At 32.9% G+C, this 17,289-nt stretch overlaps 1 protein-coding gene across 5 annotated transcripts in view; it reads left to right on the top strand.

Annotated features, from left to right (window-relative positions):
- PTPN12 (protein tyrosine phosphatase non-receptor type 12) overlaps positions 1-17,289 on the top strand; it is an 88,584-nt gene that overhangs the window by 33,747 nt on the left and 37,548 nt on the right. For all 5 annotated transcript variants that reach the window (XR_008998467.1, XM_036892374.2, XM_057504433.1 and 2 more), the window contains exons 2-3: positions 8,280-8,388; positions 16,958-17,034. Coding sequence is in view for 2 of the 5 variants with exons in the window: in XM_057504433.1 (XP_057360416.1) it covers positions 8,280-8,388; positions 16,958-17,034 (186 nt within the window). In the remaining 3 variants the exon portion in view is untranslated. The remainder of the gene's footprint in view (positions 1-8,279; positions 8,389-16,957; positions 17,035-17,289) is intronic.

The following is a 17,289-nucleotide window of genomic DNA, read 5'->3' on the forward strand; positions in this document are numbered from 1 at the left end:
ATTCATGCTATTAATTTGGGGGTCTACTTTGTTTTATTTTTAGTTGGGCAGTTGATGTTATTGTGGCTTAATCTGTTAAAGCTGGAACTCAATAGTCTCAGTTTTACTGTATGTTTATATTGTATCTTATGGGATAATGAGATTAGTGATGGATTGCTTGAAATACTTTGCCCATCTGAGGTTGGCAGAGTAGGAGACTAAAAGGTAAAAGGGACTATAGTGGTCATGTTTTCTTAAATCAAGACACACAGCAGATGAAGGGTGACATAGTCAAGAGCCATAATTTTAATGCACAGATTTTAGAATTTCTGAGAGTTTTTCTGTGGGGACAATGGGACAAAATATTTTAAGTTGGGATTCGCCTGGAAAACATGGAACCAGTGGTTGCATGAGTTAAATGGATGATGAACAAACAGAAAAGAAGATGAGGGCTATGTGAGCAGACAAAAAAATAAAATAATGAAAGCTGTGTTATTTTTTTGAATGTATCTGTTTATTTACAGCTTTTGATACTTAAAACTTCAAATAAAGGATCTGTCCAATTGCTATAGTTTTTAAAAATAAATCAAAGTTTTCCATTCTCTTCTAGGAAAAGCTGTAGCACAAATTAACACAGTGGAGAGTAGTGAAAACAGTTACATTTAAAACATAGAAACATACATACCTCTTTTAGATTTGTAAGTATAATATCTAATTTTTGGTAACAAAAGCCAACAAGAATGAAATACAATTATATCTTGTTTTGTTTGCATGCATCATAAAGACAACAAAAAAGTTAAGTTTTCAACTTTAACTAGACATGAATATAAACATATATAAAAATAAGACAAACCCTTTATTTTTACCCCCCAAATTTTTATATTCAGTAAAAAAATTTTACTTTTCAAAAGTATATGACAGCCGTCAGTACAAATCTCACTTCTTTAACATGTACTTTTCATTCTGTAATACACAGTTTAGATATTATGATACATTTGTTGTATTGAAATACCACAATAATTTTACTGTCCTTTTAATTCAAACAGGATTGTACCTTAGTTCCATAAGGATACAGCTTGGAGGAAGAGGATAAACTTGGATTATACTTTTCTAATTTATTTTGATCTTGAGAAGAAAGCATTGTATTTCCTTTTCCAACTAGAGAACAGGAGCCTTTCTTTCCTTTAAGAAAAGGAAAGCATTTATTGTCTAAGCTCTGCAAAAAATGTTTATAGGCTTGTTGCAAAAATTCTTTATTACCTTTTTCATTTAGTTTTTATGCTTTGCCACATTTATTACTTTTAAATATAAAATCTGTAGTACAAAATTTTATTTAAAAACAAACTCAAATTAAGGTCCATTGCTTTACCCGTTTGAGGACTATATATAAATCTGCTATGTCATGGATATCTCTTTTGCTAGTAGTTGATGGAACTGGAAGTTGAACCCCCAACTTCTCTGACTCCAAACTATCTCATTATGAAATAGTATTACTATCTCATTATGAAATAGTAATGAAATGTTGAAGGAGAGAAAATAGTTTAAGTGTACTGGTCAATTCTGATTTGTATCCATTTTCTTGAACATTAACACCTGAGAAGTCCTAAACAGTTTTACTTTTTGCTGCTTGTCATGTATTGTGCTGGTAGTCACTGATCTTAATAGAATAAAGAAGATATAGTCTGCATTTTCAGGGAATTCATGTTCTGTCAGGATGGTATATGTGTAAATATAAATAATTTTTGAGCATTGGGATGTGTCTTAGATTAAAGGTAGGTTTAAAGAGCTGTTGGTGGAGATGTGGAACAGTTTGGGAGGAAGTGGAAGATGGGGTGGATCCCAGTACTAGTCTCAGGAAATGTTACAGCAAGATGATTTCTGTACTGAGCTAGAAGCTAGAAGAAATAAGGAGTTTGCTCAGCAGACTACTAGGAAAATAACTGAAGCGTGGAAATCAACATGAACAAAGAGTAAAATCATTTTGCTACCCGAAGACCCATAAGATTGGCCCCTGTTTACTTCCAAGTGTGTCCTTTTGGTATCAGTTGTGACAACTTAAAATGAGCTTAGCCTGTGAATTTCTGAAAAGGAACAGCAGACAAGTTAGTCATGCAGCAGTACGTAAAGTGAGCTAAAATACGAAGGTGAATTTTGAAAGGCAGAGTTGCATATTTTGCAATTTAAGGTAGACATTGCAATGGTATAGTTGAAAGACCCTTTTGGTTGCTTGAAAGTTATTAGTTGTATACATATTTTTGTATCTAGGTTGTAGTGATTAAAAAACAGCCAGTTAGAGATAGTATACTTTGGGTGGAAATGAAACCCTGATTTTACTACTGGGTGTTGTTTGTATTTGGGTTTTTAAAATTTTTATTTTGGCTTAATAATGCAACTTGTAGAGTAGGGTCAAGTTAGTAGTACTATGATTGAGTGGCTTTTGTGACAGGACAGATATTTCAGGTATAAAATCACATGAATTTATTCATTTAGTAGATACTGAGTGCCAACTATATGCCAAACTCCCAAATTTTAAACCTTTTAAAATTCAGGTGGATTTCCCAGTAATTGCCTCAGAAGTTTTTCAGAGCAGTGGCAAAAGCACTATTACTTTATGGGTGAGGTATTCTTAAATTTTGTTATGGTATAACTTAAGCTTAAAGTAATCCATGTTTATTTCACTTTAGATACAATTTTAAGATTTGCATATTCTTATGTTCATTTACTAAAAATATTGTCTTATGAAATTCTTAGTGTGTTTTAAGTGTTACAGCATTGAGGAATTTGGGGCAGTAGTGTGTGGCCTTAGTAAAAGAGCATAAGAATTCTTAAGTTCTAATATTTCATTTATTTATATCCATACTTATTCCAAAAAGAATTTGAGTTAGCTTAATTTCCATTTTAGCTCTATTGCTTTTTGTGTCCATAGTTTTCTTAATTGTCCTGATTTAAAATCCAGCAAACAAATTTAATACTTGTCCCTGTCTAAATATGTATTCTGAATATATCAATTTTCTTCATAGTCACTGAGCTAGTGACTATGAAGAGAATTATATATTAGAAGTGGAGCTAACAAAACTTGCTGATGGGTTGATTGTTGGGGGCAAGGAGAGGTAAAGGAAGGAATCAAGGATGATTTCCAGCTTTTAGGCTTGAGCAACTGTTGAATGGTGGTGCTATTTGGACATATTTGTGATGCCCATGAGACACCCAGTGGACAAGCCAGTAGATAGCCCTTTGACTGGAGAGATTCAGCAAACACCACACAACACATTCTCATTAGCTTCAGTTCTTAGATAAACAATAAAACTTTTCTTCCCTTATAATGAGCTCAAATCTTGACATACAAATGAGTACCTTAAAGAGGACAATCGTAAGTACATTGACTTTCAGGCGCCTTTGAGAATGAGTTTATTGATTTAGGATTAGGGGAAAACATAAAACATGTTTCAAAAAATAAAGAAAATATTTGTTTGGAACTTTAAAACAAAGTGAATATTAAGTTCAGTTTTTGTTTCCATCAAGAACTCCAGTGTATTAGGGACACTTCTATGACTTGTCTAAGAAGGCTCAATAAAACCCACTTTTAATGTGATTTTGCATTGCTTTCGATACTGGTCTATAAAGTCCAAAAAGATTGTCCAGTCTCTGCCATCAATTTTATAGTCTAGTGGATGAGACAGACAGGTATTGAAATACTTTTCACAAGTGGTAGTAGAGCAGTACTGGGGTGCTGGGTGCTAAGGAGTAGTTAAGACGGAAGGGTTTAAGAAAGGCTTCACAAAGGAAATAGCACTTAACTGGAATCCAACTATTACCTCACCAGCAAGAGAAAAAATTGTGAAACATGTTAAGGGGTGGAGAATTGTCTGTGATGGTGGTAAGTAATTCTATATGGGTGAAGCATTAAACTCTTAAGTAAGTGTAATTAAAAAAAAGCTAGGAAGTTGGACAGGAAACATTCAAATGTTGTAATTAACTGAGGATATTATAGTAGTTCATCTTGAAGGTAGTAGACCCATTATAGGATCTTTACTTGAAGGACTAAAATTAAAATGATCAAACTTGCTTTTTAGAATAATGACTCTTGAGATAAGAATGGGATTATCTAAGAAGTTTATTATGTGACTTGTTCAAGATGTTTAAGGGTAGACTTAATTAAAAATGTCCTTAAAGGCTTTTTGTTTGTTTTCTTAGTTTAAAAAAAGCCAACCATGATAAAGAAAAGGGTGTGGTATCTATAAACTTATATAAATATAACATTTAGCTGTATTTTTGTCCAGTTAGGACAGTAAATCATTCAGAGTACTTTCTTGCTCTAGGATTATATTAAATAATTATGTGCATTAAAAAATCTTACTCTAAGGTTAACTTATTTAACATAAAGCATTTAAATATGCTCCAAGGGTACCGGGCATTACAAATATTACTAATAATAGTAATCGTGTACTTACAATCTTAGAGTTTAGTAGGGGAAATAAGATGTATTCTCTTTATGTATTTGTCATAAAGAGAAGGACATGATGTTTTAAGAGTGCATGTAAAGTCTAAAAAGAATTCCAAGGGGAAAGATCATTTTTGCATGAGAGGGATAAAAAACTCAAGGAGCTAAGACCTAAATGATATTTGGAGGTATGTGAGTGGAATGACCATGAAGATGCAAAGGAAAAGCATATACAGGCACAGAAAGATGGTTGTCAAGGGAATTTTTTTAAGAAGAATCTTGAAAGCACCTTACATTTTTTTGGTTTTTGTTGTGTTTTTTGTTTGTTTTGCTAGTTACACACCACTGGTACAGTGCTGTATTATTTTGATGTTTTAAAGTAGAAAAGAAATTTATAAAAGAATTTTCCTATTTGCCATACCTCAAAGTTTGCTAGAATTAATCTCAAAACTTTTTAGGTCCTTTATGCAAGCTTTTTTTGTTTATAGCTGATAAATTTTGTTCTTATTTGCTGCAGAATCAGGGTCTCTTTCCTTGTCCTTTTTTTTTTTTTTTTTTTTTTTTTGCTACTTGACAATTGCTTTTGTTTCTTAATGCCTAATCTACCTCCAAGAAAAACCCCTGGTCACTTTTTCAAAATTATTTGATGTTACCAACCTGTACACAGAGTTCAGAGGAACCTAAGCATTGTTGAAAATCGACCTCCATTCCTCCATGCACTGATTGTAGTGTCCCTTCCCCTTGAACAAACCTCACACCAGTGGATCCTGAAGTGTGGACCCCAGACAGCAGCGGTGCAGTTCACCTGAGAATTCACTGAGAGTTGTATGTTCTCAGGCTGCACCCCAGACCTACTGGACAGGACCTGTGTGTGGGACCCTGCAGTCTGTCTTAACAGGCCCTCCAGGAGATCCTGAAGCATACATTGCAATACCTAATACTTCCAGGCAAACAAATTAGCCCAGAATATCTGGTTCCTTTTGATCTCTGTCTCAGAAAGGTTTTAAAGAAGAAAATCCATAGTAGCTAATAACATTTAAAGTGTTTCAGTAATTGACCCATAATAATAGTTAGCATTTATTGAGCCCATGTTTTTGTACTTGGCTGTTAGGTGAGTGTTGGTATTCTCATATTATAGAAGATGAGACACAGGTTAGAGATGTTTGGTGTCATACAGCTAGAAAGTGACAGATACCGAATTTAATTCAATCAGCTAACTATAAAACTAACCTTTTTTTTTTTTTTTTTTTTAGGAATTAAGTCCCTACTTGACACCTTAATACAGTTGGGTAGAATCTTTCATGTCAATTTGTCTTTAAATAAAACATTTACAAAACACACTTTATATGTTTAATGGACCACCTTTGTTTTATTTATACTACATCAAATATTATCTCTGATGGATGTGAAAATTTCTAAGTATAGGCTTATTTTAATAGAACATTTTTCATTGGAAGCTTGAGTGTAGAAAACATCCCATGATGTCCTAGGCTTTAAGAAAACAATATATAAAAATTCTACCTAAATTACATATTTATTTGCACACAGAAGTGTTTTCAAGCTTCATTATATGACAAATGAAAAGTCATTTCACATAAAAACTTTGTTTTTCACGTTTCTCAATAATGTAATTTGTCATGTAAAAGAAGAAATGCTTGGAGTAATTGCGGCAGTTATTCTAGAAGTGCATTCACATTTTGTACTTAAATTAATCCTCTTTTCCCTTTCCTTTGTAGATACAAATATATGTACAATTTTTTTCATTAACAGTTACCTAAGTTACATTCATTTTCCCCCTGTTTCTGCAACTGTTAAGATTGATATCCTTCTGTAAGTCACATTAACATGAAATATTCTGTAATGCATTAAGATACTGTCACTGAAAATGAAAATCCTTGAGCAGAAAAAAATATGAAAGTCCTGACTAAATATGCAAGATGTATATATAAGTAACTGGGAGGACCTTTGTTAACGTAGAGTAATGAAGTCAAGAACAGTCTTCTCTACTTTCTCTTTACTTTTTTTTAACCTTAATTTTTTGAATAGGCAATATTTTCATATAATCCAAAAATTATAAATGGACATAGAGAATGTTTCCTTCTCCTACAGTTACCCATTTCTTTTCTCCACAAACAACAACCTTTGTTAATAGTTTCTCTTCCAGAGATATTTTTTATATACATGTGCAAGTAAACACAAATATATTTTTATTCTTTTTAATACCAGTAGTATTGTATTATATACTATTGTATTCCTTGCTTTTATACTTAATATATATTATTTTTTTAGTCATTTCCATATTACCATACATAAAGAGCTTCCTCATTTTATCATATTTGATTGTATGAATGAAACATTTCTTTTTAGCAGTCCTCTATTAATAGAATTTTTTGATTGTTTGCAGTCTTTGCTCTTATGAACAATGCTGCAGTAAATAACTGTGCAAACATCATTTTGTGTTTGTGCCCTTTATCTAGAGGACAGATTTTTAGAAGAACAGTTCTGGGGTTAAGGAGTTATGTTAATTTGTAATAGCTAAATTACCCTCCTTACAGATGTGCTGATGTTCTTTTTTACCTGCATTATATCAAAGTTCCAATTTCCCCACACCCTCACCAAGAGCCCATTTTTAAATACATTTTTTTCCCCTAATACACTTACTGTGCTTTGAGAACTTTATTACAACAGGAAATAGTATCATAAATGTGGAGAATTTTACTTTGGAATTGTGCCAGTGCAGAACAAGATTCTAGTAAAAGCCTTTTCATCTTACAGGAAAAAATGTATTCTGGTTTTAGGTCTCTAAGAATGTGATGATAAAGTTTAGTAGTTTTTTAAAGAAAAACAAAAGGCTAACTATTCTATATGAAAGTGCCTGTTTATGAGATTATTTCAAGTGCTATATGTTAAAGTATAACAAGAAAAAGTTAAGAATCTTAAATTGTATCTGTGATATTTTAAAATGTAGGCAAAATATTCTTTGTTCCTTAAATATCAGGATCACAAGTAGCAAACACAAAACTGTGAAGAAGTTAAATGTTACCTGACTTCTTTTTCACTTCATTTGTTTGTATTAATTTGCTGAATAGTGAAACTAGAATGCCTTCAATATGTCTTTAAGCCTAGAAGAAAGTAGTCTTCTTTGAAATTAAATTTTAGCAATGTAGTTGAGTCTGAATTTAAACAATTCACAATGCTGACTTTCAGTGCTTCTGAAAGCAGGAAGTGTATTACTGACATGCAGAAATATTCCAGCGCAAAGAACATCCCTACTGCCATATGTGGTAAGAATTTGTCACTAACTCACAAACCACTTCTGTAATGCAGTGAATAAGCAGAATTGGTCTTTGTTGGACATTTCCAATTCAGTATGAAAGAACTTTGTTTTGCAGTGTTTTATAAGTAATTATTAGCTTATGCCTTGGAAGGAGCCTGGCACATCATGGGTGCTGAAAGTTTACTGAGGGAAGGAATAGAGAAACTTGTGCACAGTCTTTTAGACATAATTTAAAATTTGGTTTTGAGGACCCTTAGTTAAAACACAAAAACTATTTGTTAAGACAGAGTTAAATATTCTGACCAGCTTATTAATGGCTTCTTCAAATAAAATTACTTTTATTCTAGTGTTTCATTTCTTTCACTGCTATTTGGAATATTAATCTTATGTTTGCACTTAATGCTAAAAAAAAATTTTCCTTGGTGTTAATTATTAGAAGGTAGGGGGAGATACTGTGAGCTTATAAAAACAGGAAAATGAGTTGTGAGGAATTGGGGTTAGCAAAATTCAGTGAAGTCTAAATCATTAAAAATTTGAAAATACTAATGTTTTTCTAAACTTGAATTTTCTTTGTATTTTAAGCGATTAAGAAGATTGTCTACCAAATACAGAACAGAAAAGATTTATCCCACAGCCACTGGAGAAAAAGAAGAAAATGTTAAAAAGAACAGATACAAGGACATACTGCCATGTAAGTTTGAAATGCCCTTAACAACAAATGAAAATGCTTATTAGAAATTTGCAGCCCAAACTAGTTTTAGTCTTCCTAGTGAGTTTAAATGTTAAAAGGAGATGGTTGTTAACCTCTCTTTAAAGGTACACTACAATATCATAATTTATAATTGTGCTTCTTGTTCCTTCTTTGTTGTTTCTATTTACTTTTTTGTTTTCACAATTACTTTGATCCTAACTATTAGATACTGAAAAAAATCCATTTAATTTCTTTTGTGGACTTCCTGTTCAAAGATATTTTGTTAAGATAAATAATATGGACAGACAATTCAATATAATTGGATAAATTTTGTAAAATGCTAAAAGTACTAATGCTTATCTCTTACCTATTCACAATGTGAGTTGTAATTGTTAATTCTGCATGAAGAACTGAACTGTAAGATGATTCATGCCTGCATGTCTGCAGTTCTCAGCAGTTTAAATGTGTAACTCTTAGTGTATGCCTTAGACTGATAGCATTATATTCTAATAGTAATAATATAATTCTCTTCTTAAATAGCATAGTTTTCTGGCAAAATACCTTTAACTCTAAAAGCATGTATATTTAGGTATGCCCGCATGGTATAAAATACGAAGTCTACATCATACCTGCTATTTCCTAAAGCTGCTAGTAACCTTTCTCATTCCCTTCAGGTATCTTGAAATATCTACATTCCATAACACCATTCCTGCAACTTTCATTCATCCTTTCTTTTTCCAACTTTATTGAAGTATAGTTGACAAAACTTCATTCATTTTTAAAGCTAGTTTTCTCTATAATGGCTCTGATACAGTTTCTAATGACTTTTTAATGGCCACATTTGGTAGTCTTTTTTTTTCAGTGCATATTCCTTCCTACTATTTTGATGCCATTGACCAGTCCCTCTTTCTGAAATTTTCTTCTTCCACAATATCCCTCTTTCATATTGCCTCCTCCCTTCTTGTCTCCTCCCTCTCTTCCTCATTGTCTTCTATGCATAAAATTATTCCTTCCTCTTTCTTTTGTTCAACTTTATTCTCAGCTGTGGAATCTGTGGGGTGGCCAGTATTAGCAGAATTACTAAGTGGAATCATAACATAATGGTGAAGAGTTCTAACTGGAAGTTCAAATCCTGCTTCTACCACTGCTGTTTATCTGACTTCACATTCATCCTCTCTGTGCCCTGGTTTCGTCATTTCCTCATCTGTAAAATAAAGATTAAAATAATAATACTTCTTAGGATTATTTTAGCATTAGATAAGACATCTAAAATTCTTAGAATTGTACCTAGCACATAGTAACCACTCCTTAAGTTTTTGAAAAATGCAGTCCACCTCGAATAGTGGATGGATATGTTTCTGGACAGTTTTTATTAACATAACCTTGAGGTACTTTTACTGTGCTCTGAAATTAATGTGCATACCCTTAAAGAGACAGTTTACCTTCTTTTCTATTCTATGGGGAAGTGAATGTTCAACGGTGCCAGGTTTCTGTTTCTATATGTTTTGTTTTATTCATTCATTCTACAAAAAACTTTTGAGCATATACTGTGTGTTGTGGACAGAGCAGAAAATAAACTGGCAAAAATTCCTGTTCTTGTGGAGCTTATATTCTAGTGAAAGTGGTGTACCACAAAAATAGCATATATGGTCTGTCATATAGTGATTAGTGCTATTGAGAATATATATGTAGGAATGAGGCACATAGAGAAAGCTGAGAATATAAGGAGGGAGCTTTACAATTTTGATTAGAGGTGGGGAAGGTCAGTGGTGTGCTACTAAACTGGCCCTCTGAAAAATTAAGACCCTGATTTGCATTGTTTGCCAATTTCAAAACTCTGAAGTAATGTACTATTATATAACACTCTGCAGATGAGAAACTGAGACAGAGAGATTAAAATAACTTGTCACACAGCAAATAGAGTGCATGAGAATTTAAACCCAGACAATTTAAGTCCAGAATATTGTTGCTCAACTGGGGTGATTTTGCCCCGGAAGGGCCATTTAGCAAAGTCTGGAGACATTTTGGATGTCACAGCTGGAATGTGGAATGGGCACGCTGCCTGCTGGCATCTAGTGAGTAGGAACCAGTAATACTACTGCACCCTACAATACAGAGGCAACAGCCTCTCCACAAGAAAGAATTATCCAAAGCCAGAGTGTCAGTAATGCAGAGGTTGAGAAACCTTGCCCTAGAGCTGAGCTTTTGATCACTGTGCTATAAAGGGCCCATTCCTTTTTCCTTTAAGCTATGTAAGGTTTGATAAATCGGTTTCCACTGAATTTCTAGTCATTTTAATTTGGAATATTATATTGAAAGTAATTGTACTTAGAGATGTATGTTTACTTACTGTCAAAAGAATAATGGAATTTCTGGGTCTGTGGAAGCTTGTATTTAACTTTTTAAGAAACTGCTAAACTGTTCAAAGTAGCTGTGTACCATTTTACTTTCCCACCAGCAACCTATGAAGGTTCCGATTTCTCTACATCCCTGACAACACTTTTTACTGTTAGTCACTTTAATTATACTCATTCTGTTAGGTAGTAGAAGTATCATTGTGGTTCAAATCTGTACTTCCCTTATGACTAATGATGTGGAGCGTTTTTTCATGTTCCATTACCCATTTGTATTATCTTCTTTGGCGAAAAGTCTATTGAAATCATTTTGTCCTTTTAAGATTTTATTTTTTATCCTCAAGTTGTAAAGTTTCTTTATATATCCCAAGTACAAGTCTTGTTTCAGATACATGATTTGTAAGTATATTACCCCAGTTCATGGCTTGTCTTTTCACTTTCTTAATGGTGTCTTTTACAGTATACAAGCTTTTAATTTTGATGAAGTCCAGTTTTTTCACGGATCATGCTTTTAATATTCTGTCCAAGAACTCTTCCTTATCCAAGGTCAGAAAGATTCTCTTCTTTGTATTCTCATTTTTCTTCTAGAACTTCTGTTGTTCTAGCTTTTACGTTTAAGTCTATAATCCATTTTGAGTTAAGTTTTTAATTGATGTGAGGTAAGGGTCTGAAATAATCTTTGTGTATGTGGATTGTTCCAGTACCATTTGTTGAAAAGGCTATCCTTTCTCCATTGAATTGCCTTGGTACCTTTGTTGGAAATCACTTGACCATACTGTAAGGGTTTATTTCTGAATTCTTAATTCTAGTCTGTTGATTTATTCTTAAGTCAGTACCACACCATCTTGATTATTGTAGTTTTACAGTAAGTTTTAAAAGCAAGAAGTATAAATCTTCCATCTGTGTTCCTATTTTTTTTAGCTGGTTGGTTTTTTAGATCCTTTGCATTTCTATTGAAATTGTAGAATCAACTTGTCAAATTCGCAAAAAATCTTACTGTAATTGTAATAAGGATTGCATTTTTCCCATAGATCAATTTGGGGAGAGTTGCCATCTTAAACTATATTGACACTTTCAAAATCTATGAACATGGAATGTCTTTCTCCATTTATTTAGATCTCCTTTAATTTCTCTCAACAATGTTTTAATGGTTTTCAAGTGTACAAGTCTTACATTTATTTCTTTTTAATTATTTATTGTAAATGGAATTAATTTTACTTTAAAATTCTTTATTACTAGAATATAAAGATATAATTTATGTAATTGATTTTTTTAAATTCAGCTATCTTCCTGAATTTATTTATTAGTTTAGCAGTTTTTTTTGTGGATCCTGTAGGATTTTTACATACAAAATCATGTCATCTGCAAATATAATGACAGTTTTACTTCTTCCTTTCTAGTCTGAATGTCTCTTGCCTTACTGCACTAGCTAGAACCTCTGATATAATGTTGACTTGAAAAGGCAAGAGCAAACAACCTTGCTTTTGTTCCATTAAAAGTAGTTTTATCACTATTCAAAGATCAGTTAGCATTTGTGCAGTGTAACAACAAAGCAAAACTGAAGGAACAAAACAGCAGCAGACTCACAGACTCTAAGAAGGGACTAGCGGTTTACCAAAGGGAAGGGGCTAGGAAGGGTGGGTGGGAGGGAGGGAGAAGGGGATTAAAGGGCATTATGATTAGCACACATAATGTAGGGGGGTCATGGGCAATGCAGTACAGCTCAGAGAAGATAAGTAGTGACTCTGTGTAGCCTCTTACTATTACTACGCTGATGGACATTGACTGCAATGCGATGTGCAGGGGGACTTGATAATATGGGTGAATGTTGCTCATGTGAAATCTTTGTAAGATTGTATATCAGTGATACCTTAATTAAAAAAAAGATGAGTTAGCTTTTTCTGGAGCTTTAGCTTAGTTTGTTCTAGATTTAGTTGATATGAGAACAATGAGGACAGTCCCAGAATTAAGAAATTTCAAGGTACACTTATGTCAGGAATGAGCTGTGCTTTGTCTGCTTGGAAGGCTAAAACTGAGGTGGCTGGCCTTTGTAAGTGATGAATCAAGGTGCTCTGCCTATTGTAATGTTCATTATGGAGATCCTTTTATTCCCTCAGACTTAGAATTTAGTCAATAGTTTTCTGCTTCCTTGGAGGTGACAATGTTTATATATACATACTTTTTGTTGCTATAGGTTGTTGATATTTGTTTGGGGGTGGGGGTGCTTTGAAGTTGCTGCTTTAAAGAGACTCTTGTGTAGCCAATATTGTTTTTATCTATATGGAGTTGGACTCTTGGGTGATGGTAGAAACAGTCAGCAAGACCATGGAGTGGAATGATTGTTTTCATTTCTTTGATATCTTTTAATTTTTTTTCTATGCTTGTTCATGCTTAATAGCACCAGTGAAGAATATTATAATACATACTATGTGTTATATAAGCAGCATCATGTTAAGTTTTAAATTCTCAATAATACACTATGATTGCATAAGGAGTGACTACAAAATATGCTTATGCTTTTAAAGTTCAAAATAAGCCATTTCTGTTCCCCATCTTGACCTTACTAAATCAAACTTCCTGCAGAATATGGGTCTTAGAAAACTTGTATTTTAATTTGCTTTCCTCAGCCCCCAGATATGATATGATTGGAGATAGATGAAATAAGATTGGCAAAATGTGGATAATTATTGAAGCTGCATACTGGGTATGTGGGGATTCATTATACTGTTGTATTTTTATATATGCATAAAATTTTCCATCATAGAAAATTTTTTTAAATCCCCACTTAAGTGTAGCAGCCTGGCACCAACCTTGACTGTCATGGGAGCCACTGTTCTTACTCAGATTCACAGTCCCCAGAAACATTTACTAAGGATCGATTGTACAGTCTCTTCCTTTGAGGTACATAGAATAGAGGCTGATATGCCACATGAATTAGAAAAATTAATTGGGACCCCTTGTTACTAGTAAACACAGTGAGAGGAAGCTTCATATAATTACTTAACTGTCATCATCTTAACTACTGAATATTCTATTCTTAGTTACCAGATGCATAGCATTGTTTTGAATGTATATTTCCTATCCCAAACAGCTTAAAAAAAAAAAACCCATGTAGGATGGAGTGAGATAAGAAATAGAGCACTGATAAATATTTTCTTTACTGGAAACTGGTTAAGGAAATAAATAATTTTAATTGGAGGCTTGTATGTGTTTCATATTTGTCTGCTCCTACAAATTTCCAAGAAAGATTTTACCAAAAGTAAATAAATAGAGTCAGCACAACTGGGCTTCAGTACTAAGGTATAAAGTTCGGGTCATTGACAAAAAGTTACTCATTAGTTGCATTTTAAGAGTTTCCCAAGAAGTTTACTCATGTCTGTTAACATTTCTGTATTTATCTTTTTGTATTTCAATTGCCTTTAATACTCATTGACCCTGGATTAGAAAGGACCATAATATATGAGCGGTATTTTACATGTTACATGTTTCTTTCTAATCCTGGAGACTGTGAATATTAATCAGCCCTACTACTTTAGGATTTCATGGGCTCTGAGCATCCCCCCAAATTTTTATTAATTTCAAAGGGGAAGATAGTTGAAACACCAGCTGTCACCACATTAACCAAGTGACCAAGACTGACATCACAAGTAATATGACATATGGACATCATGAACCCCTTAGTCTATCTTCTCACTGAGAACGATGCATCATCATTCTCTCGTGTTCTTGCCTAAAACGTATAACCTCCTTCTAATCATAAGAAAAAAAACCAAAGGAACTTTTATAGATTAGGAGAGACTAAGGAGATACAGAAACTATTTTAAATATAATGTGGGATCCTGGAAAGAGAAAAAAATATATTTTAAAACCAGTAATAATTGATATTCAGTCTTTTTAATTAATAAAAGTATAACTATTAATTTTCTGGTTTTGATAATTGTGTTTTGTTTATGTAAGACGTTAACACTAAGGGAGGCTGAGTGAGGATATATGGGAATACTCTATTCTTTTTGCAATGTTCTGTAAATCTAAAATTCTAAATAGTTTTTTGAAATCTACACAAACTGGAAAAACCGATTTGTACTACCTATGACTAAAGAGCTGATTTTTCTCTCTTTACATAGATTTCATATAAATCAGTAAGAAAACAGATATCAGGGAAAAATGGGCAAAGGATATAAATAAGTGGTCTATGATAAATAAAATAACCAATTAACTATGAAACTGTAATCATTTGCATAATTCAAGAAACTCAAGTCTTACTCTTTCTAGATTTTCAACTTTTTAAAAGTATGATAACACCCAGTCACTCATTTACTAGTAAGTAACATTTGTAAAAGTTGGTATATGCCTTTTAGAGGCAAATGGCAATTACCTGTTAAGAATTCTGTTAGGAACTTACTCTATACCAATGCTGTAACAGATACATGGGCAGCAGTGTATATTGTAGTAACAGTCTTTCTAACAGAAAAAAATTGCCCAACAGTACTGTTACTGGTTAAGTAAATAAAGATCCATATTTGCTCTGGGAAGAGTTCCAAGATACATATTACTACGGTTGACCTTTGAAGAGTGTTGGGGTTACAGGTGCTGACCCCATGAATTGGAAAACCCGCATATATCTTTTGACTTCCCAAAAACTTAATAGCCTACTATTGTCTGGAAGCCTTACCAATAACATAAATAGTTGATTAACATATATTTTATATGTTACATGTATTATATGCTGTATTCTTACAATAAAGTAAGCTAGAGAAAATATTTTTCAGATTGTTGTATATCTCCAAATATTTTCCAAAATACTTTATTGAAAAAAATGCATGTGTAACTGGAATTGCATAATCCAAGTCTGTTGTTCAAGGGTCAACCATAACTATAAAATAACAAGGTACAGAATGCTATGTATATAGTATAAATTTTTGTAGTTTTTCAAAGTATGTAGGTATGTGCATAAAAATTACTTTGAGAAGAAATTTGTGTTTAGGGTCTTTATTGTAAAGATTGTTTTTTTAACCTAAGTTGACATCACCTAATAAATTTTTTTAACTATGCACCATGTCTAAATATTTTGACCAGGTGGAGTACTGAGTACTTTTTATCCATCTATTTGTCATTACTTAATTTTTATAATTTCTTGTGAAATACAAACATTAGATTTCCTAATAAGAACTTTGGAAAATGAGCTTATGTATTAGTGGTTAGTGTTCACTACCTGGTATGATTTTTTTTTATTAAAGTGTCATTGATACACAATCTTATGAAGGTTTCACATGAACAACACTGTGGTTTCAACATTCACCCATATTATCAAGTTTGGTGATATCCATCTCCATGGCCGTCACTGTCTGTCAGTGTAGTGAGATCATCACTAGTCTTCTCTGCTGCACTGCCTTCCCCATGACCTACCTATATTGTAATTGTGAATTATAGTGCCCCTTTATCCCCTTTTCCCTCCCTTCCCACACACACCTTCCCCAGCTTCTCCCCTTTGGTAACTGCTAGTCTCTTCTCAGAGTTTGTGAGTCTGCTGCTGTTTTGTTCTTTCAGTTTTGTTCTGTTGTCATACTCCACAAATGAGTGAAGTCATTTGGTATTTGTCTTTGTCCGCCTGGCTTATTTCACTGAGCATAATACCCTCTAGCTCCATCCATGTTGTTGCAAATGGTAGGATTTCTTTTCTTTTTATGGCTGAATAGTGTTCCATTGTGTATATGTACCACACCTTCTTTATCCATTCATCTACTGATGGACACTTAGGTTGCTTCCATATATCTTGGCTATTGTAAATAGTGCTGCGATAAGCATAGGGGTGCATATGTCTTTTTGAGTCAGAGATCTTGTTTTCTTTGGGTAAATTTCTAGGAGTGAAATTTCTGGGTCAAATGGTATTTCCCTTTTTAGTTTTTTGAAGAACCTCCAAATTGCTTTCTGGTATGCTTGTTAAAAACTGTAGAGGCTTAAACCCTACACTCTTGTCTAGAAAATCTGGGTTGATGCCCAGAAACTTATATTTTAAAAGAGATTATTCCGATTGCAACTTTAAAACATAGCTTTACATCAAATTTTTGTTTTAAAGATTTACTTCTGCCAATATGTCAGATTTCATCAATTGTTTATCTAAGTGAATATTCTTATTTATTTAATCTTATGGTTCATTAGAAAAGAGCTGTCTGTCAACAGGATTTATTAAATTCTTTTTTCTTCTTTTTTGGTAGTTGATCATAGCCGAGTTAAGCTGACTTTAAAGACTCCTTCTCAAGATTCAGACTACATTAATGCAAATTTTATTAAGGTACGTATTAACTTAAAATGATGTTTCTCTGTCATACTTAATGTCTTCCTCCATACTGGTTTTATCAAAAATTTTAAATTGCCTAAACATGAAATCAGTAGCAAAAGAAAGAAAAATAAAATCACAACTCTTACACATTTCTGTGTACTTTCCTTCCAGTCTCCTTATTCATAAAGAGTTTTGTTTAATTTTATGGTAGTGGAGATATACATTCCTTCTTTTATATTGAAGGCTCATAAACAATTTACCTATTAT

Source organism: Manis pentadactyla, chromosome 7, assembly GCF_030020395.1.
Source record: "Manis pentadactyla isolate mManPen7 chromosome 7, mManPen7.hap1, whole genome shotgun sequence".
Taxonomy (NCBI): Eukaryota; Metazoa; Chordata; class Mammalia; order Pholidota; family Manidae; genus Manis; species Manis pentadactyla.